Source organism: Leptinotarsa decemlineata, unplaced genomic scaffold (assembly GCF_025532065.1).
Source record: "Leptinotarsa decemlineata unplaced genomic scaffold, Ldec_3_MD MMD2_tig00000882_RagTag_RagTag, whole genome shotgun sequence".
Classification (NCBI taxonomy): domain Eukaryota; kingdom Metazoa; phylum Arthropoda; class Insecta; order Coleoptera; family Chrysomelidae; genus Leptinotarsa; species Leptinotarsa decemlineata.
The window spans coordinates 19,780,109-19,807,098 of NW_027412556.1; the positions used below are offsets into that span (position 1 = coordinate 19,780,109).

Below are 26,990 nucleotides of genomic sequence, written 5' to 3' on the forward strand. Positions count from 1 at the left end.
ATATATACGCTATGTATCACAAATGGTGAATAAATATTATTATTATTATTATGATTACAATGAGGTTTTGCCTAGTTCCCCAAGGGGATCGTTCGTAACCGTATATCACCCTGCGGCCATTCAGCTATCGGCACGATTCCTTACACCTTAGCTTGGGTAGGCTGGTCCACGGTGGCATGTTTTGCAAAGGCTTTTGGGGAGTTTTAGTTCCCCTTATCCTACTCATTTCTGCCACTGGCCAGGAGTCCGGCGACCTCTTCCGTAAGGCCACATTGGCTTCCCGGACATTGCCTCCAGTCCCCTGGCCGTTATCCTATCCACCACCTGGGGATGCGCCCGATAGGTAGCCCAACCTACGGGCACATGAACATTGAATTACACGAAAGAAAAAGTTCCCTCGAAACAACTACTTTCATATAATCATTGAATTATACGAGAATAATTTTTTCCTATCCAGTTTACTCCAAACTTTATGAAATTGAATCAGATATCGCTACACAATCTAATATATGAAACAGTCAGAATTTAAAATTTTACTTATGTGGGAGATAACAGGAAGGTAATAGTGATTAAATTGATGTGTTGAACAACTATCATCTACTAACTACTAGTGATGAGCTAATTCGAATTGAAATAATCGACAATTCGATTATCAGCTATAATATCCCAAGGACATTGATTACTAACGAAATAATTTTATCACAGTTTTCGAAAGCACGTTATTTGGTAACATCCCGACGCCGAAGGCGGAGGGATGTAACCTAAAATAACGTGTTTGAGGAAGTTGTGATAAAATTATGAGTTATTTATCAATGTTCGAGGGATATTCGGTGAGAAAATTTTTTGCAATTCGAACAAAATTATTTATTGAACACACAGTTATTAAAAGAACAATTCGTATAATGATATTCCGTTGATCTTGCTGTATTTGCCTCGGTTACTGCATAGGTGTTCCAAAGCGAGGAAGTGACATTTTCGCAATAAATTGAATTACTGAAATGTCAAACAACTTTATTGTGTTGGTTGCTTAGCAATGTCATGACATAAGTGATAACTACCCGTGAAAACTATCCATGGGTAGTTATCGGTGTAATGATGGTTTCATTGGTTATTTCGACACACATGACTAGAAATAGACAAATTTGATAGGATAATTTTTTTGGCAAAAAATTTTCATAATAATTCGAGACATAGAATAAATTATCAAGATAATTCGAATTATACTCTTCTTCTTATTATACGGTCAGTGCTTCATTATTTAGGCGCATTTGACCATAATTTGAAATTATTGTGATGGAATCGATTCAGATATCATTCATAGGATTGCTACACAATATCGAATATGAAAGAGGTGATATTCACTTACATGGAACACTGTCATTCTCAATGGCGGACTGTGAAGATTCGGAATGAGACATTTGTCTTATTAACTCATCAGCAGCTTTACGGTTAAAATTACAAGATGAAGCACTTCATTCATAACATTAGGACTTTACATCAAGGAAGAGACAAATCTACTCACGATGACAGTACGTAAACATTCATATGATTCAATCTCAGGCATAGAAAATCTTGTTTGAATTGAAAGAAGTATTTTTTTAGAAGAAATCAGTTTTTGGGTAATAGCCACTTATACTTGTTCATCTTTTATACAGAAATTGTAGAAAACTTCTAAAGGAAGGAAGAAAACCCTTAATTCAATATAAAATGTGATGTGTAGTTCATGCATATAAGTTACTTTCAGATACAGACTGAAAGAAAAGGTCCTCTCGATATATTCCTTTCAGTTTAAACAAGTTTCCCATGGCTGAGATTAAATCAACGAGCATATTTACATACCGTCACCGTGACACGAGTACATTTGTCTCTTCCGTAACATGAAGTCTTAATGATATGAATGAAATTTCTGCTTCACACCTTGTAATATTATCCAAAAAGGTGCTGATGAGGTTCCATGTAAGTGTAGCGAGTAATTGAAAATTACCCGTCAAAGTTAGATTGGTACCATCATCATCATATATCATACTATGTAGGGTTTCTATGCAAATTTGATTCAAAAATTCAAGTCCGTCAATATGTTTGTAGCACAAATTGAATGGATTTTCAATAGAGTTTTTTAGAAATCATATTTATCGTTTGTTTGCAGATCCTTAAAACACATAAAACAGCTTATTCTCAGTAACGGCTTATACAGTTTCCAAAAATTAAAAAGTGTTTGATAGATAATTGCAATACCTACAAACGAGGTTTCAAATACCCCCTTTTCATTTGGAAAAAGTTATTAGCTTTTTGATAAAATTAAACATTTATTGACTAGTACAAACTGAAAATTATTAATTTAGCATTAACAATGTTATTTCCCTTGAAAAAAAAAGTGAATTATTTTTTCCATTGTTAATCAAAGTTATTCACTAGTTATTCTCCAATCTGATCTGAGATTTATTAATTTAGTATAAATGTCTATATTTCTTAAAACGAAAGTGTATATCAAAGTCTTAAGTGTCATGGTGAATCGTGCACAATTATATAATTCTTATGTGAAACTGAAATGAAAATTCAATTAAGACCTCTATTATTATTATATTTCACAGTAGGTAAATTTCATACTGTAAGGTCCGTTCAAGGATTACATAAAGCAATTTTTGACTCTCCCCACCCATGTTATTCGCCGTAACGTTTTCCAGCACCCCCTCCCCCACCCTAGACGTTACGTAACGCCAAGTGACCATTTTGCCCTAAAAGTCAAAATTACGTTGAGCAAAGTAATGAAAAGTCGCTAAAATTCCTTTGTTATTGTTTTAATCGCGTTTGCGATAATGAATAAAATAAATGATTTCTAACTATACGTAACGCATATATTGTTTATTTTATTCATATTGTTATTTAAATCAATATTACTGGAGATTTTTCCTAACACCAAATCGTTATTTTTAACACCTCGACACGTGTTTCGATCACCAAGTGATCATCTTCAAAGAGGAAGATTAAAACTAAGAACTAGTGCGAGTTAATCCTATTTATTTTAAATATTTAAATTTAATTTAAAGGTAACCCATACAGGTAAACCATCCAGGCGTACCAACCATACAGGTATACCAACCTAAATTAATTTTACAATTTTGCCTTATCTATTATTTTACAATATATGTTCATATAAAACAATTTTCAGCTATATAAGATTCATTTCACAATATTGCCTATCCAAATTTATTTTTGCAATGTGTCCTTATGTAGTAATCAGTAAACCCAACAACATTGTTTTATTTTATTTTAACAAGCTATATAGTATGCTCTTTGGTATAGGTCCGTCATCGTTATTCATAACATTATTGTGTTTACTTATTTATTTATTTCTTACACTTATTTCTACACTCTCATCTAGTTGCCTGTTGTTGTTAACTTGTCTAACTAATCTTAATGAACTGAAGTCTATGGAATGGTTTTGTTGCAAAGTATGATAAGCGACTGCTGATTTTTCAGGTCTTCCATATTTTAAGTGTGCTATGTGTTCCTTATATCTTACTTTAATGGATCTTTTTGTCTGTCCATGATATTTTGCATCGCAGTCCTTACATTCAATTTCGTAAATTCCAGACTCTTCAGAATTCTCGTTGTTGGTTCCAAACAGTGCATCATAAGTATTTAAGGATCACATAAATTAACATTTACTAAATCATGTTAAGATAGGCTCAACTAATACACTTTTACTACTAATCTTACATTTAATCACGCCATTTTCTTGATTTGATCCTGACCCTACCTACATTTTCGGCTTCATCATTTATTGTTCTTCTCATGCTTTCAACTATTTCACCTTCATTTTCACTGATAATCTCTTGAAATTGAATCACATACTCATTTTAACCTTTGGCAATGCAATAAAAAACGGAAAGCTAACTGATATAAAATAATCTATAATTCAAATAACGTAGTTTTCGTATCAAAGCGACTTAATTCAATTTCATTGGAGCATCCCTTGTTAAGATACAGCCTCTTAAAAGAGGGTACATAAAATTTGTATAACAATTTTTGTCACAAACACTAAAAAAGTTACAATATTGAAATTAATCTGACGTTTTGTACTACCAAAAAGACACTTAGCCAGAAATTTATTTGGTTTACCCCATGGTTGTAAGGGGTGGAAAACGCAACCCCTAAAATTTATTTCCAATGTAACTTTTTGTCTTATCATTTGTTTACCATTTAAAAATTTATTTCCGATAGCCTGTTTCATTCTAAACAAAAAAATGTCTCTTGGGTTTTTTGCCTAAAATAAACCAGTTCGCAGAAAAAAATTCTTTTACGAACAACTACAGAGATACATTGTCAAAAATGCGAAAATACGAAACTAATCTATCTAGTAGGTCGCTATTAGCGATAGTGACAATTAAATTGGTATGACGCTGTCAGTTTGTGAATTTTCGAAATTGAATCAATACTAATTGTGTGTTGTTGTTCTGTTCTCAATTTGTTACTTTAATAATTCACTTGTTATTAAAATGGCATACACAAATGAGGAAATGGCTGATGTGCATTACGTTAACGGTCTGTCGCAGGGGAATGGGTTAGAAGCTTCTAGAAGATATGCTGAAATGTATCCTCAACGGCAGCATCCTTCACATAGAATATTTGTTCAACTTCATCAACGATTACGAGAATATGGTTCATTCGACAAAAGAATGCAGGATTGTGGTTGCCATCGAGAAGTATGAACACCACAGCTTGTGGAAGCAGTACTTAATTTGATTGAAGAACAACCTACTACCAGTATTAGAAACATTGCTTTCCAGCTAAATGTTGATCATATGACGCTATTTCGAATTTTAAAGGAACAACTCTTATACCCTTACCATCTGCAACGAGTACAGGCACTGTTACCGCGAGACTTTCCTAACCGTCTTGAATTTTGCAATTGGATGCTGGAAATGATTAGAAGAAATTGTGACTTTCTGAAGACGATACATATGCAAATCAGTGGATAGGTCGAGGAGGACCACAGAACTGGCCCGCTCGATCCCCGGATCTCAATCCTCTCGATTTCTCTATTTGGGGCCATTTACAGCATTTGGTTTATCGTACTCCTGTTCGCGAAGTAGAGGACTTAAGAAACCGCATCAACGATGCGTGCAGGGTAATCAGAGAGACTCCAGGAATATTTGAGCGAATATGTCGCTCAATGCGCCGACGTCTAGACGCATGCGTAATGTCTGGAGGTAGACATATTGAACACTTACTATGATTTCTACATGTTGTGTGTTTTGTTATTAATAAATTAGTTTTGTTTATTACCCTTTAATCGTTTAATGTAGGTACTAGCTACAAAATAACAATAAACCCAGTTCGCATTTATGACGATGTATCTCTGTAGTTGTTCGTAAAATAATTTTTTGCTGTGAACTGGTTTACTTTCGGCAAAAAACCCAAGAAACATTTTTTGTTTAGAATGAAACAGGCTATCGGAAATAATATTTTAAATGGTAAACAAATGATAAGACAAAAAGTTACATTGGAAATAAATTTTAGGGGTTGCGTTTTCCACCCCTTACAACCATGGGGTAAACCAAATAAGTTACTGGCTAAGTGTCTTTTTGGAAGTACAAAACGTCAGGTTAATTTCAATATTGTAACTTTTTCAGTGCTTGTGAAAAAAATTGTTATACAAATTTTATGTACATCCTTTAAGGGCCTGTATCTTAACAAGGGATGCTCCAATGAAGTTTATTTATATGAAAGATCCTATCTTTTATTCGATGAGGAATCACCTCCTCAAATGTTTTACACTTATTCAGTTACACTTTGTATATTGTTGGAAGCGCGATGATCACTTCAATATGCTTCTCCGTATTAAGCATTTAAAACAATGACGAATACTGGCAAACAAAATGAGAATAACATACCCTCTCCCCTCCAGCCCCTGTAACGCATCGTAACAGTTTATAAGACCCTCAGAAATTGCGTTACGTAATAGTTGAACGACCCCGTAATTATAAATCTTAATCTCAAATTACGAATGACTCTGTCTAATGTTCGACATACTGAAACATTTGAAATGCAAGATATCACAGTAGGAAAGTGAAATATGAAATATGTTTTTATAGAATAATTAATGAAGTGATGACGAATTTTATGAAATTGACCCAAAACCGTAATATGGGGCGGCTTTCACTATAAGTGAAATTCAAAAATAAAAGCAATTCTTTATCAAAATGTGAGGTTTTTCAGAATAGTGGTCACATAGTTTCGTTTTCATTAGATTGTTCCAGTTTGTGGAATTATATCAGGTGCACAAATTGATGACACATGTACATTCTTTCATCATTCCAACTGTATTTAAGTACTAAATTTCACACAGGAAAAGTAAGTCTAAGCATATACTGAAATCGAAACCAAATATTCGATTTAATGTCATCGATTTTATAAGCAACTGGGCAACTACTTTGATCTTCATTTTTAAAATTCACGACTATGAGCATTTTTTTCAAATTGTAGAAAAAATTATGTGTTCCGCTTACTTGTTCAATTTGTTCTCTAACCCTCTGCTTGGCTATCCTTTCTTCTTCTTTTTCTCTTTTCCTTTGCTCAAGAATTTTTTTCATCTCTAATTCCTCATGCTTCTTTTTCGCTTCCAAAAGTTCTTTTCCCGACTTAATTCGGTTTTTTTCTTTTATCAGAGCCTCCTCTTTTTCTCTGGCTTCACGTTCCAATCTTCGCTGTTTTAACTTTGCCTCGATTTTAGCCAACTGTTCTTTCTTCTCTTCTTCTGTTAGAGGTTTTTTCTCTTCCGTTGACTCGGAAAAATTTTCATGGCCTGGAAAATATTGAACACTGAAAAAATGTTCATTCAATAACATAAAACTTTAGACTGTAGTATCAAAACGCTAGAGAAAGCTATTAAATATATAGAGATATACGTGGTGTGGTTTTGTAAACTGTCCAGTGAAAATATCACATCTAAATAAATAGTTACCTGAATGAAATTATTCAATTCGAGGATGAAGAAAGATAGAAAGATTTTTTCAAGAACAAAACACAGGCACTACAGGAAAATCCTCAAGGCGGTACCGTGAAAGTATATATATATATATATATATATATATATATATATATATATATATATATATATATATATATATATATATATATATATATATATATATAAAGTGACAAATTTCCAACCTTTCTTCGATGTTTCGGACTATCAAGGTTGCAAGTGATGTTCGAGTCTCTAATCAGGCGGATGGCTCATTTCTGGATGGAATCCAGCAGCTTCAGGGTATGTTTGGGAGTGGAGCTCTATACATAGTTTCATGGTTAGGAATGGTGTTTCAAGCTTTTGCGAAGCAGCCTTTGCAATTCCATCGACATGATTGTGCCAAGACATATTGGTGTCCATTTTAACCCCCAACAAACTTATCGAAGCAGAAAGCCGAACTGCCGGTCCTGACATAATTATATCCAACATTAAGACATTTATCTTTTCTGAGAAAACCGATGCCTGGGTTTTCATGGCATGAATTGTACCTGGTTTGTTTCACCCCAATTCGAAATCACCTTTAGATCCTCATTAAGATATGCAACCTCCTGCTGCCGGTGAAGATGTGCATCTGCAGTCGATGTCCTGGAATCCAACTGGAACGACGAGACAAGTGTGCTGTCGTCAGCAAAGCAATATATTGGATTTTTGTTTTTTTCAAAAAGTAAAAGTATTCGAGAGATATGCATCGACAGCTATTTGCAGGGAACGTTCTTTCAGGAAACTGGAGAGACGTAGCGTCGAAATTTGGCCAGCAAACCTTCATGCCACATACGGTCAAAAGCCTTAGAAATATCAAGCGTGTAATCGATAATCGCTCAAGATGTTGAAGCTTTCCAAATATTTACGGATATGGTTTATGAAAAAGAAACATGAGGAACTGAAACATTATCAGTGATGAATAGATGCAATCAAGGAATTATTATCATTAGTATCTTCTTTCAAACAATACCTGCTAGAATGTCTTGAGTTGAATAAAGAAAAATCACTATTAATAGTCTTCTGATCTTATATTCAGCCTTTCTCACAGCAATGTAATGTTTTCGGATTTTAGGAAAATCTTTCAGTTAGTGTAGATATAATTCTTCTTGTCGATGACCAGATACAGTGTGAAGGTTCTTACAACCTCCGAATTGGCAGAAAAGTGTACACGCCATGTGGATGAAAGACTAATCATGCATAAATGCAGAAGAAACTACTGAAAAATACTTGTACTAGTGAAAATACCAATAGAGATTATAAATGAGCCAACCAGGATTCCTGACCGTGATGGAGAATATGCTAGCCTTCTAGATCTATTCCTAACAACCAATCCAGAAATTAACACAGTCACCGTGAGATCTTCATTGGGATCTTCTGACCACAAACTCATTTTAGCGTTGAGTGAATTACCGATAAATATTGGGGAACAATCTAAGCCGCGCAAAGTTTGGCATTACAGATCTGCTATGTGGGAGGATCTTTAAGACCATTTCCGAAACATTCCCTGGCTTGATGTTTGTTTCAGCTATAATGATCCATCAACTTGTGCTTCTGAGGTCACGGAAGTTATTCTACCAGTCATGAATGTATATATTCCTTTTTCAATGAAACGAACTTCTAACGGCAAACCTTGGTTCAACAAAAATTGTGAGTAAGCTGTCGCCTTCAAAAATCTCGCCTACCGGCAGTGGCGCAAAAATTCCAGTGCCGAAAACCGAACTAGGTTTGTTGATTCGCAACAGCTGCAAACTTAAAATGAATGAAAGTAAACAATTTCACAATCAGATAATTAGGAATAAACTGCTTGACAATCCCAATGGGTCCAGATCCTTCTGGCCGGTAGCTAAAGCTGTTAATCAATACTTTACAAAATCCACAATTCCACCACTAATACAAGTGGATGGTTCAATTGCAACATCAGCAATAAAAAAAATTACTAGCTGAACAATTTGCGTCCCACTCCACAGTAGATTTTCTGAGAAAGGCACCAACCACCGACTCTTCCCACACTAGAATTCACCAGTCGCTTTGCTATCAGTGATATAAAAAACCATGGAGAAAGCCGTAAACAAATATATCCTTGAATATTTGGAAGGCTTCATCATCTTGAGCGACCATCAATGTGGCTTTCGAAAATAAAGATCAACAGGCGACCTTCTATCGTATGTCACTTATATTTGGAATAACGTAATTGAGAAACATGGAGAGTCAAGAGATGTTGCACTTGATATTTATAAGACCTTTGGCCGTGTGTGGCATGAGAGTTTGCTTGCCAAACTTCGATGCTATGTCTTGTTGGATCATTTTTGTGTATGGCTCTCCAACTTCTTGAAAGAACATTCGCTGCAAGTGGCCGTCGATGGATATCTCTCGATAGTTTCCAACCCTCTTTTTATTGTATTGGAAAAACCCAAGAATCCAATATATTGCTTTGCTGACGGCAGCACACTTGTCTCGTCATTCCATTTGGATTCTAGGACACAGGCTGCAGATATACATCTTCACCGGCAGTAGGACGTTGCGTTTATTAATAAGGATCTAGAAATGATTTCGAATTGGGGTGAAACTAACAAGGTTCAATTTAATGCCGTAAAAACTCAGGCATCGGGCTTCTCCAAAAAGATAAATGTCTCTGAATCGGATATAATAATGTCAGAACAGACAATTCTGCTTCGATAAGTTTGTTGGGGGTTGAAATGGACACCAATGTGTCTTACAGTTCCAGCGACATGGAACTGCAAAGGCTGCTTCTCAAAAGCTTGGGACACTGTTCCGAACTAAAAAACTGTACACACCTCAGAAACTTTTGATGCTTTATAAAGCTCAGATCAGACCTTCTTTGGAAGAATGTTCTCCGCCCCTAAGCATACCCTGAAGGTGAAGCTGTTGGATTCCATCTAAAAAAGAGCCATTGACCTGATTGGAGACGCGAACATCACTTGCAACCTTGATAGTCTGGAACATCGAAAAAAGGTTGGGTGTTTGTCTCACTTCTATAGATACTTTCACGGGAAATGTTCAAGTGACTTGGCACATTTGATTCCTCCAAGAGCGATATGTATGAGAAATACGCGAGGGACTGTGGCTGCTTATCGATTTGAGGTTCAACTTAGTACAACTAGAACTTCCCTGTTCAAGAACTCTTTCATTTGGAGAACTGCGTTTATGTGGAATAAACTTCCTGAGCACGTTTTTCCAAATGGAAATTCAATTCAATTCAAATTCAACGTTAGTCGCTAATTTCGCACAGGCACCGCTCCTAGAGCGCCTTAAGGATTTTTCTGTAGTTCTTGTGTTTTGTCCTTAAAAAACAAAGAGAATAATATATGAGGCTGATAGATTTGAATATCAAAATCTACAAATTCAAGAGTTGTAAAATATGGTGAGATATAAAATTTGTCGTTTTTCCTACTTCAATGATGAGACAATATTTGTTTCTATTTCAGCAATGTGTTTATGAGAATTATGGAGTGATTATTATTTAATGAGTTGGTTAAAAAAAGGCTTATTACTGAATAAATCTTTATTGTACACGTAATCTTTTCTTTCGGAAAATATTCATGCCCATGGTTGGGCACTGTAAAAATCAAAACTGCATTAACGTATGCTACAAATTTGCAAAATTATCATCCATAAACTGATTTTAAATAAGATTAACATCATTTTCTCTACTATTAAATAATCGAATTCATCTTCTTTTATATTCTCAGAAGCAGATGGCTCAGGTTCATTCATTTCCTTAGCTAGGCAAAGTATTTTCTAGTTTTAGTTTTATACCACACACTAAACAAAGAAATCATCTTTTCCAAAGGCCGATTAATTTTCTGATTGACTCTTGTCTTTATTTGATGAAGACCCATAGTAATTTAATAAACTACACCGGAAAAAATATGTTATTCACTACGAAAATGCTAGGTACTGTAATAGCGAAACATGTGATATTTTTGGAAATAAAGTTTGTGAATATCAAATCGGTTTCGGGTAGTTCGTGAAAATGCCGATTAAATATTCAACAATATTTCTAGTAGAGTTGTAAAACTTGTTATATTTTCATTCATATTCATTATTTAATTGAGGTAATGGAGTCAAGCAATAATTCATGAAGCCGAGCCCTCTACCACCTGATAAAACATATAGTAGACATTGATGTTTTTAAATTTCCTTCCAAAAATACTGTAAATACTATTTAGTTGTTTTAATTTTCAAAATTTCTGCATCAAGGATACTGTTGAGGCAAACGTACCTAATAAAAATTTTTTTACAAATTTTTCACTGTTGAGGAAAATGGTTATATCATTAGAGGATTCTGGCCACCGTGCAAATATGTCCATTATTTTCATATCAGCATTGTATGTAACTTGTATATTATTAGAAAACTAATTTGCTTAGTTCCTATAAAATTCAGCATCATTACCACTTATCAAATCCAGCCAAACTGTATTTCACACCTCAAAAACTCATATGCCTTGCCAGGTGAATTGATTCAAATGCAGGTACCGTCAACTTAGCCAATTACCCTGGTAAATCTAGGAATCTCGTAAAACTTAACTTTACCATGGAACTCTTCCAGCGGTGGTTTGAGCCTGGAGATTCCACATGCAACTTTATTATTCTAGATATTATAGACCTATCTAGTCAAAATAACTCTGATTCTTTCCTCTTGTAAAAAATCAAGGACATTCACGTAACTGATTGATGCTAGAATTTTAGTTATATTTTCATTATTCATCTTTTCACAAAATTTCAAAATACAGATGAGGAACTTACATATTATTTGGAAATCATGAAAAATGAGAATTAAAACTTCCTATGTTTGTATACCACTTGTATTTGTGACTAATGTTATTGCAGTTTCGTCCTACAAGGACATTTTCAAACAAATATAAAAAAAAAGAGGAAGTTCAAATTCCCATTTTTCATGACGCTCTCCTACCACATAGTAACGGCTATATCCATCAACTTATTATTATTCAGAAATGTAAATGCAATATAATTTCTCTATTCACTCTGAATCTTTGAAAAAATAAAATTCATCTAGAGTTTCAAAATGACTCAATCTTTGATGTACCTAGTTTCTTTGGAATTCTATAGTCAATTAATTCAACAATTTTCATATCATTTTCGAAAATTTTTTCATCTTCAAATTCTTCAAACAGAATATTCATGTTTACAATAGAGTGTTCCAAAGGAATACTGCTGAATATTAACTTTTAAATGTTATTTTACTAGGAATAAAATTATTTCCTTCCTTTAATGCAGTACTGATATCATTTGTTGAAAGATCAAAAAGTGGTGACAGCCAGGTTGTTTGAGTATCAAAAAGCTAAAATGTCACCTTTTTTGACAAAAAATTTACCTTTCACAATTCAAAACAACCTAACTCAAGTACAAAACAACCTAACCTAAGTAATATCTTCACGTATGTTTTTGTTATGAGCAGATTTCGAAATAATAAAACTCAGCTTTATATCGGTATTGAATAAGAAATTACACCTTTCCTGTCATTCTGCCTATTTAGAATGACAGAAAATAAGTGGCATTTTTTATCCACTATGTTTATATTGTGTGTAATTGTTTTATAAAGAAAAAACTGAATTGTCTAATTGTTTTTATTTGCAAAAATACACAAATATGTGCATGCTCTAGGTTCATCTTGGTAAAGTTTCAGTTTATCCAGCCTGGTAAATAGGTGAGAAATAATCAATGATGGAAGCTGAATTTCATTGTTGCAAGATCATCAATACCATGAGCAATTTTTCATATTGGACATTCACTATGTTGCAATTGGTGGCTTTGTTCTTTAACATGACTATGGCGATGTAGTCTTCTTCGGATTGCAGGTGATTTTGTCACTAGCATGCATCTTCTATTTCTGCACAAAGATCTTCCTGGTATTGGTATAGTAGTTATGTTCTCTCATACAATATGAGGAAGGGTTTTTGGGATGAAATGATTTTATTTGGATTGGAATGGGATATAGGAACTATGTTTGAAATGTAATGGGCATCAGTAATAGGAAGTGTATAAGAAAAATTATTCTCTCGTTAGTAAAAATCAACTGTATTCCCCAAAATGAATAACTATGTTGGTTTTTGAAATCAGCAACTAGTTCTTCATCATATAATTTTGTCAATTTTTTATGACAGAATTCAAATCAATTGATGACAGATATGTCGGATGTGCCCTATGGAAGTTTGCAAATGTTATTGCATTAACAATTTGATTCAATTGGCTCTGGAGATACTTACAAGTATATTTGACTTATTCAAAACAAACACAGTTACCAAACACCACAGCTGCAACACTCTTCTCAACACGAGCGATACCAACCAAGTTGGAGTTTTCAGGAGATGAAGTAGGCAACTTGGTTTGTGAAACTCGCGTCAAAGAGACTCCAACTAAATTGGTGAAACGCGCGTCGATAAGAGTGTTGCAGTTTTGGTGTTCGGCAACAGTGCTTTTTTTGGATTTATTCTACGACAGAGGTTCTACTTCCACTTAATATATGTCATTTGATCTAAAACATAGTACAATTTATGTGTGTCAAACATTATCTTGCTACTGAGATTTCATCATTTATTTTATCTTGATTTATTTTGTCATTGTCACTTAGATGATTCAGAATTATATTGATTCTTTGACCTACGTTTGAATAAAATATATTTATATATTCTTAGTAGCAAATTAGGTACGATTTTTTTTTTCGTTAACCAGCTGTCGCCCTCCTCCGAATGAAAACCCTCAGAAGTCAAAATTTGTGCGTGCTATTCCTAGCACGGGATTAATGTCAGTAGATAAAATATTTGCCTGTCGCGATAATAATTCGGAATTATAGTTTAAATTTTGTTTCTCGTTAATGAAACTCAGTTGCGTATCTACATGATATATTCTTTAAAAAAATCTGAAATATTTAGATAACTTACAAATGTATGTTAACTCAAAATACTTCCAGTTGTTTCTTCATTGATGGGTAAAATAGGATTATTTACGTTTCGAACAATTAAATCAATTGAAAAGTTAACTATTGGCATTTGTTGTTGATAATGCATTTTATTCTATGAAAGAGTATTTGGCAGTATGATGATTTTGGCAGTTTCTGAAAGATAGGCAGATTCTCGACAGTTTGAATGTTCAATGTAATTTTTTTTTTCCTTATCAGATAATTATTTTGATATTGAGATATTGTATGTAAATCCATAATTGACTAGTCTGATAAGCATTTATTTAAGGAACTGTAGGTTGCTTTAATGATGAATAAAGTTATTACTACTACTTATAAATTCATTGCTAGGGTGAAAAAGTATGAGGATTAAGAGTAAAAACTTTGGTTCCATTTGAAAGTACCAAAAATTAATTAATATATATTGTGTCTTTTTAAGTTATGTTTCCAATATTAAGACGATTCTGTTTTACATTTATTTTGTGTTTGGTTCAATTGTTATTATTGTATAATCTGCATCCATGCACTGGGATTACAATATTATTTTGATATAAATATACTCCTTGAAATTTCCAATCAAAATACATATTTCTCAGACTCCTAAAGCTCAGTGTATTCCGGTGCAAGTTTCTCTCTAGTTTCCTCTTTCATATATATTTCACCATTTTTGGAAACTGTCTTTGGCTCTTTTCCTTACTGTTCAAGAATTGTGGAATGATAATTTCAAATCTAGTAGATTCAGTAGATGAATGCACTGAATTATTATAATGTTATATGGAGTACTTTATCAAATTATTGAGGAATTCTTTGAAATGTTGACGTGTTTTTATTCTTACTATTCGAAAATTGTGGAATGACAATTTCAAATCAAGTAGGTTCAGTATATGAATGAACTGAATTATCATAATGTAATATTGAGCACCTTCTTTCCCAAAAATTAATCTCCCCTAAAAATATACCCTTTCAATTCAAACAAGATTCCTATAGCTGGGATTTAATCAAATGAGCGAATGAATGTTATTTACGTACTGTCATCATCGATGACATGGGTGGATTCGACCCATTCCGTGACAAAAAATCGTAAATATGAACGATGTAGTGTTTTTCCTTATAATGTTATCCTTATTTGCTACTGAAGAGCCAATAAGGCAAGTGTCTTACGGCGAAACATCGGATATCTAGCAGTGAGGATGACAGTGTTCCATGTAAGTGAAATTTTACTTCTTTCATTAATATTATTACTTCTTTGATTGACGACCTGTTTATTTTGTGGAAATTCATGTTAACTGAGGATACACTACAAAAAACAAACTTTTGTCTATTTTTCACGATATTTCTTTATTGTTGACTAGTTTCGGTCATTACACCATTTTCAAATACAAGTAGATTACATTTAAATCTGACTAATTTATACCTATGAACATAACAAAACAAAACTTTTGATACAATGTAGGTTTTGGGAATTGGATTATAGGTTCAGGAGAGGACTATTGTTTAGATCAAGTTTTAAGTTGAAGATAATAGAATTGGGATTTTTCTTTGACTTGTTTATTTCCATAGATTCCAACAGATTCATCATTTTCCCTTTTTCGCATGTGTGGAGGATTTATAAATTATCTTCATCTATTTTATGATTAGAATTTTGAAGATGTTCGTTCGTACATTAATGATTTTTTATCTGAAATGACATGTTCATGATACCTTATATAAAAATTTCTACCAGTTGGGCCTGTATATTCACCACATTCTAGTTGATATATACCAGATTTAAGTTTAGCATTAAATAATCTGTTTCCTAAATTTCCTTTGGATGTGTATGATGTTTGTAGATTGAATTTTGAAAGATAATTTTTTAAATTCTCGGATATTCTACCTAAATAATATAATAATATATTTGTGTTCTGGTCTTGTGGAAATTGAATATAATTCTTTCATTACTGATTTTTGTTGATATTTCATTATAATGTTGTTAACTAGAGTAGTAGGTATTTTGTTATTAACTGCTATTTGTTCAATTATTGCGATTTCACTTCGGAGGTTTTGATCAGAAAGGGGTATTGTGAAAGCAGCCCTATGTATCATTGACCTGAATGCAGATAATTTCTGTGAAATCGGGTTGTAAGAGTCAAAAGGTGCACTAAAGTGCAATCTGTGAATGTGTTTTTTCGGAAAATGTTAAAGTCGAGTTTATCATTGTTTTTAGATATTGCCATATCTAAAAAAAATATCTTATTGTTTCTTCTATCTCTATGGTGAATTTGATTTTATCGTGTAGACCACTGAGGAATTTCAAGTCAACGGGTTATTTGTCTCGTTGAACCATCGAACCCTACTAATATGTCATCTACATATCTAAACCAGAACACAATATGTTTATGGAACAGAGAGTTATTTAAAATGAGATAATTCTCTAAATTATTCACGAAAATATCCGCTAGTAACGGACTTAGCGGTGATCCCATCGGTAGGCCTGAGTTTTGTATATAAAATGAATTATTGAATTTAAAATAGTTTTGTTTTAAACACGTGTTGAACAGTTCACAGAGTTCACTGTTGACATATGGGTTAGTATTATGTCTATCTAATATGTTTTTTATCAAGGGAAGGCATTCATTTGTTGGAATATTTAGAAACATGTTCTTCATGTCGATACTAATTTAATGTTTTTGTTAATTTTTATGTCCTTGAGTTTGTTTGTCAGGTATATAGAATTTTGTATGGTGTGGGAAGGTTTAAAATTAGTGATCTCCCTGAATTTGCAATTTAAGAATTTCAACAGCTTATAATTAGGAGTATTGGTATATGAAACTACTGGTCTGGCAGGTGGATGGGAGTTCATGCAAGTAGTCTTCTGTTGGAATCTATGGAAATAAACAAGTAAAAGAAAAATCCCAATTCTATTATCCTCAAGGAACACCTTGATCTAAACAATAGTCCTCTCCTGAACCTATAATCCAGTTCCCAAAACCTACATTATATCAAAAGTTTTGTTTTGTTATGTTCAGGGATATTCCAGGTATAGATAATATAGGTACCAAATTATTTATAAGATAGGCAACATAGGTATAAATTAGTCAGATTTAAATGTAATCTAGCTGGTTTTGAAAATGGTGTAATGACCGAAATTAGTCAACAATAAAGAAATATCATGGAAAATAGACAAAAGTGTGTTTTTGTAGAGTATCCTCAATTGATAATATTGTCTAGAAATCCTGTGAATAATATCTGATTCGATTCTATACGAATTTTTGGAATACAAACGGAATAGAGAATAGTGTTTTTCCTATAATTCAGCGTTTACTATATAAAAGTATTTGTTTCGAAAGTATTTTTCTTTCCTATAGTTCATTGATTATATGAAAATAGCTGTTTCAGAAGGGGTTTTTCTTCCAGATTGTACCCGAAAGTTACTTCTTTGCATGATCTACACATCTTTGTATAGAGTTATGTTTTGAAATTAATTGCTTCCTTCCTTTCTTTGGGATATTCCCACATTTTTTGTATCAAGATGGAGAAGTAGAAAGCCAAAAACTTTCTTTTCCAAAAATGTATCTCTCCTAAAAATATACTCTTTCAATTCATGGAGTACTTTATTAAATTATTGAGGAATTTCGGAATGTTGACGTGTTTTATTATTAGTGTTCAAGAATTGTTGAATGAAATCGTTCCATACAGTAGTTGGATTTTTCTCGTAGTAAAATGTATATTTATTTTATGTAGTTTGCACAAATTTCAGAAATTTATTTCGATATGTCTATTTCCGCTGTGTCAAAAGGTTGCATTGAGTTATAATGCCCGGAGACAATTTCAAAAGTAGTAGATGAATTAACTGAATTATTATAATGTAATATAGTACTTTATCAAATTGTTGAGGACTTCTTTGGGGTTTTGACGTGTTTTCATTTTTATTTGTTCAAGAAATGTGGAATGAAATCGTTCTACTCTAGTTGTTAGAATTAGGATTTTTTGCGTTGTGTAATGTATATTTATTTTATGTAGTTTGCCAAAATGAAAATTTTGATTATAAAATCACATACGATGGTACAGAGTACCATAATGTGATATTAAGTTTAACAAACCGTCTAGTTAGATAGATAGATAGATATATATTTTATTCATGTCATTACACAGAAGTGTATATACATACGTCACATACAGTAGATTCAAAAAGTAAAAATGTATAAATGTAAAATATCACAGTGAACAATTAAAATTAACACAATTTATGAAATAATAGAACATATATAGACACAATATGTACATATGTCTTATAAATAAATATCTTCTTTACGAATATAACATGGACCTAACAGACAATAATCATTAATAAAAAATAATTACATATAAAAATGGTAAACCTGAGGTATATATAAAATTCAACATGATGAGTACTGAAATTCAGATATATCATAATAGGCGGTTTGAAGGAGGTGATGCTTGAGTACTAGTTTAAATTTAGCTAATGGGGCATTTTTCAGTGGTATAGCTCTTTTCTGGACGGTAAATACTGATGTAATGTGACAGGAATATCCCCAGTCAACGATACCATAAACCATAACACTATGAAACATTCCATAGTAAGTGGAGAGAGCAGCTTCCAAGTTCACAACTGATTTAAGTCTTCTGATTGCAAATATCGATTTGGACAATCTGTTAGTTAACTGCTGGATGTGATTTTTTCAGCTCAGACTCGGATCAATGTTATGTCCTAAAAATAAAACGTGTTCTTCAGATGTGTTTTTCTTTCCAAAAATAAGTGTTTTGGTTTTATTCTCGTTGAGAATCAGTTTACTTGCGGTGAACCATTCTGTGGATTGATGTATTATATTTTCTTTCCACTCCTGGATTACTGAGTATCTATCACTAATTCTTACAGTGAATGTTGCATCATCCGCAAACAAAGTTGTCAAGGCAGTCATACTTCCAGGTAAGTCGTTCAAATATATTAAAAACGAAAGTGGTCCAACACACTACCTTGGGGAACTCCGTTGTTTACCGGAAAACTTTCACTGATTTGGTTATTACAGTACACTGATTGTGATCTGTTTTGAAGATATGAGATCATCAATTGTATAGCTATGTGCGAAAAACCATAAAATTTTAACTTTTTTATAAGAATATAATGGCAATCGCAGTCAAAAGCTTTGCTGAGATCCGCAAAAATAGCTAATGAGTTAGAAGAGGCCTCAAATCCTTCAGTTACAAACTCCACAAATCTCTTCACTGCATCAGATGTAGATCTACTATTCCGAAACCCAAACTGGCATTCAGTGAACAGTTTATTACTTTCAAAATATTCCCTGATTTTAAGATACATTTTCGCCGTGATGGGAACTAAAGCTATTCCCCGATAATTGTTGAGCTCTCTTCTGTCTCCTCCCTTGTGAAGGGGTATTACTTTTGCCATTTTCAATTTGTCAGGAAATATCCCATCACACAAAATAGTATTAATTAAATGAGTGATGGGGCTAACAAGAAATTCAATGTTCTCTTTAAATAATAATGTGCTGTTCGAAAATATCTGTAGCGTGTGAATTTCTAACACAGTTGATTACATCATGAATGTCCTTTTCTGTAGCTGGTAGAAAAGTAAGTGAGGTATGCGCAACTAAGTTGGATTGTAAAAGGAAATCTTCAAATGACTTTTTGGCAGTGGGCAGAAGTTCTAGTATTTTATCAGCTTGGGTGGAAAAATGAATGTTGAACTCAGTTGGAGAATGCTCTAGTTGATTATTTAAAATCTTTTTACCAGTAATATTATTGATATGTTTCCAGATGGTTTTAGGTTTATTACTTGATTCTCTGATATCATTAATTATAATATTCTTTTTTTGCTGAGAAAGTTCATGTTCATACTCCATTTTCTTTTCCTTGAGAATCATTCTATACGCAGCAGTTTCATTAGTATTAGTACTACCGGAATTCAATATAGTGTTTAATATTTTCATATCTTCTTTGAGTTGAACTAAGTGTGGATTTGACTGTTGAATATGTTTGTTTCGATTGTTTTTTTCTTCAACTGTTATTTTAGGAAAGCATGAATCAAAATGGTAATTGAATATATCGTAAAAAATTTCTGTAGAAGTTACTGCATGCACTGAGTTGTAAAGTCATGCCCAGCTTTCACTCGCTAAACAATCATGAAATCTATATTTATTTTTGTAGTTTTGTAGATTTTAGAACATTCATTTAGTCGACTCCTACCATTGGGTATACTTGGGCGAATTTGGAAAACTTATCAATAACAGTAAGAATTTTTTTTCTTGATATTGACGAAGTATCGATATGAATATTAATAAGTTTTCTATATATGATGAAATTGGCCGATACTTGATGAAAATCCATAACTAACGTACTCAAAAAACACTTTATTATGAGGATTTCACTAAACAGTTCTACAAAAACGTAACATGCCCGAAGAAGCAGTTGTATGACGGTACACATGTTTTCTATTTTTTGTTGGTTTATGTAGGCATGGAAGTTAGTTATTCTCAGTATAACATATTTCCAATGAATCAATTGGTAAAACTGGCAGAGGGTATCTGAGAACATAAGTGTCTTCAATGTTAACGTTACGAATTTCAAGTAAATCTTGAACATTTTTCACAATCACGATTCCTTCAGGTATGAAACAATGAAAATTAATTTCTTTATGTGGAAAGTAATAAGTTCCACCTCTTAGTGTGTTAATTGGAAGATTTGTTTTAAAAATTCCATTTTCATTTACAGTTATTTTTTATTCTGAAGGTAGGCATCGATAGACTGGGATAAAAATATTATTTCAATATAAATATTCTTTTTGAAGGTTCCAATTAAAATCCATATTTCTGAGATACCTCTAAAGCTTATGAGACCATCAAAAAATGACTGGAAGTCAAAAAGTGTAAAAATATTTTGTTGATTTGTCGAAGATTTTGAAAAAGCTGGAATATGCGTTTAAAATTTTGCAGTTTTTTGTCCATGAAGAAATTTTGATAAGAGTTGGTTTTATAACAATATAATCTGAAAAGTTGGGGGTTGATCAATGAGATATGGCCATCAGAATCTATTTCAAAATTAAATCTGACATTTTTATAAAAGGTAAATTTATTTGATCTATATTATGAAATTCTTAGATGTTTCCATTCCAGAGGCCGATAAAGTAATTTTTTTCAAGTTGTTGAGGCTTTCTTTGAATACTGGGCAATTATTATCAAATTCATATTAGCATTCTTGTTGATTATTTATTTCAAAATCAGGTTCTGCATTAATCATGTCAGTATCATGACAGTTCTAACTAATTATCATCATAAGATGAATTAGGTTCTGTTAGATTGTGTAAGTTGTCAGTTGAGTTTAGTCTGTGGTTTAAAGAAATTTTGTCTTGTAGGTGAATGTCTGGTGGAAGTAGACATTGGTATTGGTTTATTTACTTGTTGAATTATTGGAGTCCAAACATTTACGTTTGAAGATCTTTCAGAAACTTGTTAATTAGTGGGAAACTTTTGGAGAATGCATAACGAAATTGCAGGGTTTGAAAATTATTTGGTACATTGAAATGTAGCTGATTAGTCTGTTTCTGTTACAATTGATTTGACCTTTGGATGGTTTCAAAGTTGGTGTTGGTAAAGATTGAGAAGAATTCTTTTCACCTTCATTTACTAAAGACAAAACAATTCTCTTCCTCGATTGCATTCTTCATAACATCTTCTAAGCAATCAGGATTTTTCAATCGTACACTTATTTGAATAATTGCTGGGATATATTTAGAGGATGTACTCAAAACTATTATTTCAACATTTCTCATTTGTGTAACTTTTGATTTCTTTGTCATGTCTTTATAATTATTTATTATGAATTTCACTAGTTTGGACTTCCATTGTCTACTATATAAAATGATTTGAAATCCCTGAAACAAGTAAAAAAGAATAATTAAAAAAGAATAGTTGAAAATAACAATTATATTAAGCAACAATAAACCTGAAATGAAATGATAGTGAAATAACCTACAAGTAAAAATATAATAATTGAATAAATAAAAATTAAAGGAATGGAAAAAGAAAATATTAAAAAAATAAAAAAGTTTAGAGATTCCAAGTCACGTTAGTTCACGACGTTTCGATTGTTGGTATCTACAATCGTCTTCGGGTGATCATCACCCGAAGGGATTTCAAATCATTTTATATAGTAGACAATGGAAGTCCGAACTAGTGAAATTCATCACGAAACATTGTCAATCACCTTCAAATTATTTATTAGTTGCAAGGACACCGAAGTTAGGTTTTTTATTATTATAATTTTGAAATGTTTCATCACATACTTCCACAAAGATATAGATCCTTTTCAAACCGGAAATTTCTTATTGAAGTGAAAAAGATACTAATTGATCTGTGTCCCTACTCTCTAGAAGATTATTATGAATTAATTTTTTAAAGAACAACCTGTAAACATGTATTATTTCACTATCCTATGTTAATTTTATTTTGTCTGCAATTCTTGTTATGCATGTACATAATTTATTTTATTTTATCATTTTACTCACTGTACTTTGTTGTATGTCTATATGTTTTTTGACTTGTCCTATAGCTGTATTTGCTCGAATGGATAAATAAAGAATTGAATTGAAATTGTATTAAGTTCACGTGGATCTCTACTGAATGTCGAAATAATATCTGAAAAGAGTCTTGACTGTTAGTTTCGGTATTTGAATTCTGAGAAAACAAATTCAAAGTTAGATTCTCTAAATCAGAATTCGAACTAGTTTCATTATTATGAGAGAATAATTATTTCAGTACCACTATACTACGAAAAAAATTAAAAAAAAGGGTAGGAAATTGTGTGAGAGACTTACCCCGTCCAGGGATATTTAGTCCTCCAGGAAGGCTGTTAGCTACCTCTTGAATACTCGGGCCCAAAATCACCCCTATATGACGTGAGAGAATATCTATTCCATTGTGGTTGGTGGTGGTATTGTAGTTTCTGTCGAAAAATTGTCAATCACCAGGCAGTTGGTTTGCCTGTACAGGAATCCTATCGACTGCGCCAATTATGTTGGCTTCGAGTAGAGGTGGTTCGTAGAAGCACTAGTAATGGTTGAACGCACTTTATTTGAATCTGACTATTTGAACTCAACACAATTAGAAGTCATTTGTACCTTACCAAGCGTTTTATTTAACTAGAAAGCCGGTCACAAAATGAGCTTATTTTTACAACTATTCAAATGTTTATATAAAAAAGCAATGACACTGTTGAATACAAATAGATAAAATATGATAAAAACTCTTGCTAAACAATGATAATACTCCAGTAAAATTCATATTCATCAAAGACATTTCCCAGTAATAATCCTTATGAGATTGCCGTCAAAGATAGCATATAAACAAATTATTCAATACAATTATTGATTGTTAAAGATTAAGTTCGGTTGAAAATAAATATCTAGTAAGGTATATAGTTTGAAAACAAGTTAGTTCAGGGTTGGCTCAGGAAATATATATTCGAAAGTGAAGCCCCCCGAAGTCAGTCGGCCGAACCTAGGGTAAACCGCAGAGAAGGTTGTGTGCCTATTTTCACTTCAGCCTTAGCCGACCAACCATATGATCCACCATGCGATGTCAACAACAGTCCAGCAAAACCAACACCTCACTTGACCAGACTTTATTTGCTGTCTATCCGTTGTCATTAGGAGTTGAAGTTTGCGTTGCGATGCGTTGGGAGTGTTTGCTTTTCGATAAATATCATTTCTCACTCTACCCTTTGTGGGTGGTTCCACTTGGGCTTGCTCAGTTGCCAAACCCTTGCTATTTCGGGACATTTATCAGTGATTCCACTTTGTCTTGCAGTTCTCGCTCTATTGTAGCCCTGTAAAAGCCGTTCGCTTGTATACCACATAGCATGAATCTGATTAGTGACAGACAAACACTGTTTTCAAAGTAAATTACGTAGAGCTTCTAACCCCTCTAGCTTGCTTACGTCCTTTAGCACCGATAAGCTTCATTAGACCGCTTACTATTTATTTGTCACTTCAATTTTGTTGCAAGCCCCATTCGTCTCTGTAAATAGCTGATCGAACATTGATAGTACCGGATTGATTTAAATAAAGATATGTGACTGATCGGTATATTTCTTTCTTCAAGATAGTGAAACTTCTTTGTAGCTGGTAAACAGGTTAGACTCTCCATAAGGTTAAGTCAAATCTGAATTTCCAGCTACCGAATTCTGAATCACACAGACCTCTGGATTACCATGTCTAAACCAAAGTTGCTTGGTGTAATGTAAATTTATAAGGCTGGCGTCAGAAATTCCATCAATACCATCAAAGGATGTCAAATATTAAGTTGACACATTTAAGAGTGTAACAATATTTCTACAATCGAATGAGAAAATGATCAAATAACAAATAAACAGGAATAATCAACAAAATCATTCCCAAGTTTTAAGCATATTTCATAAATATTATCAATTTTGATAAATGTCAGCAATCCTTCAAAACAGGTATATTCAAACCAATATATAAATCATATGAAAATAGACCTATATCTCTTATATCAAATCTAACAATAGTTGAAATATCTATTGTTTTAGAAAATAATAATTCACACCAATACTCTTCAACAATTACTAGAGAGTAGAATTTACCAGGTAAAAATTGATCAAACTTTTAGTAAACTTGAACAATTTCATTATGGGGTCCCACAAGGAGGTATATTAGGGCGACTTTTATTCAGTTTTGTTGATGACATAGTTTTGACATGCATATTTCACATTGAAAACATTTGAAAAAGAAATAGACTTCAAAATTATTAAAAAAAAATAAACTAAAAGGAATATATTTTTGAAAGTAATCAATTTTTGGGAAAGAAAGGTTTTGGCTTTCTCTGTCTCCATGTTTTTACTAAAAAATCTCACCTAAAAATATACCCCTTTCAATTTAAACAAGATTCCTATGGCTGGGATTTGTTTAAATAAGCAAATTAATGTCATTACGTACTGTCATCGATGACACGAGTTATATATTATAATGTTATTCAGATTTTGTACAGAAGAGGTGATAAAGCAAGTGTTTTGTGCGAAAACATTGGATGTTCACCAGTGAGGATCACAGTGTTCCATGTAAGTGAAACGTTACCTCTTCCATTTACTAAATTGGGTAGCAACCCTATTAATTCTTCTAACTCAATATTAAATACTTAGAGTAATGACCGAGTCATTATAAAAAAAAGATGTGATTATCCAAATTAAACTTGGTCAACATTTTTAAAAACATTCAAATTTTGAAATGTTATATTTTTCCTTAGTTCAAATACAATTATATTACGGAATTTGGGAGTGGGGTGCTGTCACTCTTCAAAAATACTTCTTGGATTTGAAACCTCAAAGAATTTATTTTCAAAGTAGAAAACCTACAACACAATTATTTCAATAATAAAGAATACATTGAATATGGTGAACTCACCAGAAATAGGTATATCACTGAAAGGTAAAGCAAGCAAATAAAAATCTCAAAAGACTTTTCAATATTTGTTTCCTTTCTTTCTAGATTCTCTACTGACATATTTGAGGAAAATACATTACTCATCAAATATGTTAATTACTGATTATCAAACTCTTTATAGTACCTTTTCAATGTGAATTTTTCACTCTGATCTTTATTACACTCTGTTTATTTTAAATACCCAAAAAGCCAGCTAGATACACTGACTCCTCCACAAACATTATTTTCAAACAATGTAACATTACTTTTTTTATTTAAAGATCACTACAAGGATTGGGGGAATCCCTGACCAGAATTATGTAATGGTTCATCTGAGGAAAACACACTGTTTGTGAATCCCCTAGAGAAATATTAGTTGCAAAATTGAGTTTCTGGTGTGAAATACATATTTGGATCTGAGACTAATACCAGCTGAATTACGCTTTTACTTTAGTAGGTACTTTTTCTTCAGATAAGTACAAACCGTTCTGGCCTGGGATTAGTTGTTATTTAATTTCCCTCGAGTACTTACTTTTTATCACTGAAGTGTATAGACCATATGTAGATCATGAATTATGATTACCAAAATATCTTTATCTGCAATTAGTCCTCAACAAAGTTATGGGGAAATAGAAGAATATGGTTTTCAGAAAATAACTTACGAGTCTTGGCAGCATGAAATTCTACTTCCTCACTGGTTTTGAATAACTTTCCACAATCGTCACATTTTATTGAATTGGCTGATGGAGCTGGTTCTGTAGGTTCTTCTGGTGTAGAAGTTTCCATGTTGTTTAACTCCACTGGTTGTTCAGATATATTGGGTTCAGAGGGATTACTGGTTTCAGTCGATTCTAAGTCGGCTTCATGAGATAACAGCCAGTCCATCGCAGTCTGTATATCATTAGTTCCCGTTCTTGTTAAGGCCAATTCCCTATTTTTTGAGAAATAGTTTCAGGTTATGTTCCATGAAGTTCAATATTACTTTTTCACTTACGCTTTTTGTTTGCTGAAACCCATTTCAACCAGAGTATCTACAACACTGGACATTTTTTATTAGAATTATTTTATATTATTTTCGTTTTCAAATAACCAACGAAATATGACATTTAATAAATTGGACTTCAACTTATCGACAAATGACAGCGTTGCAAGTTGCGGCAATACTGTTACTGTTGTCAGTTGTCAGAATTTGTTCGTACTACATTACCCCACAAAAATGTAATATATGAGGAGGAACATACGAGAGCTATCGATTACAATCGATATGTGTCTCGTTTAAAGTTTATAGTTTCTCATCTTCTGAGATGGGGGCGACAGCTGATTAACGAAAAAACAGATTTTAAACAGACAGAATATATTATATATTTTGTCTTTGGTAAATTGAATACTTAACTCATATATTCAGTGCAGAATAGGTTTAGTTTTTTGCCTTGACAGAAATATATGATTAGATGATTTTGAGTTATATAAAATAAATAATTATAAAAAATGACGTTTTCATTTGCTCATGCAAGGCTTATTTCTCACTTGTTGAGTCACATTTAAGGTATGGAATTCCTTTCTGTGGAGTATGTGTGGAGTAT

The 26,990-nt window shown here is 32.7% G+C and overlaps 1 protein-coding gene across 1 annotated transcript in view; it reads right to left on the reverse strand.

The window, feature by feature from the left end:
* Positions 1-26,561, reverse strand: part of LOC111514070 (UBX domain-containing protein 1) — a 34,028-nt gene extending 7,467 nt beyond the window's left edge. Inside the window, exons 1-3 of the mRNA XM_074175196.1 lie at positions 26,402-26,561; positions 26,070-26,338; positions 6,513-6,808 (exon numbers count right to left, since the gene is read on the reverse strand). Coding sequence (XP_074031297.1) covers positions 6,513-6,808; positions 26,070-26,338; positions 26,402-26,454 — 618 coding nt within the window. The 5' untranslated portion in view covers positions 26,455-26,561. The remainder of the gene's footprint in view (positions 1-6,512; positions 6,809-26,069; positions 26,339-26,401) is intronic.
* Positions 26,562-26,990: the final 429 nt, after the last annotated feature.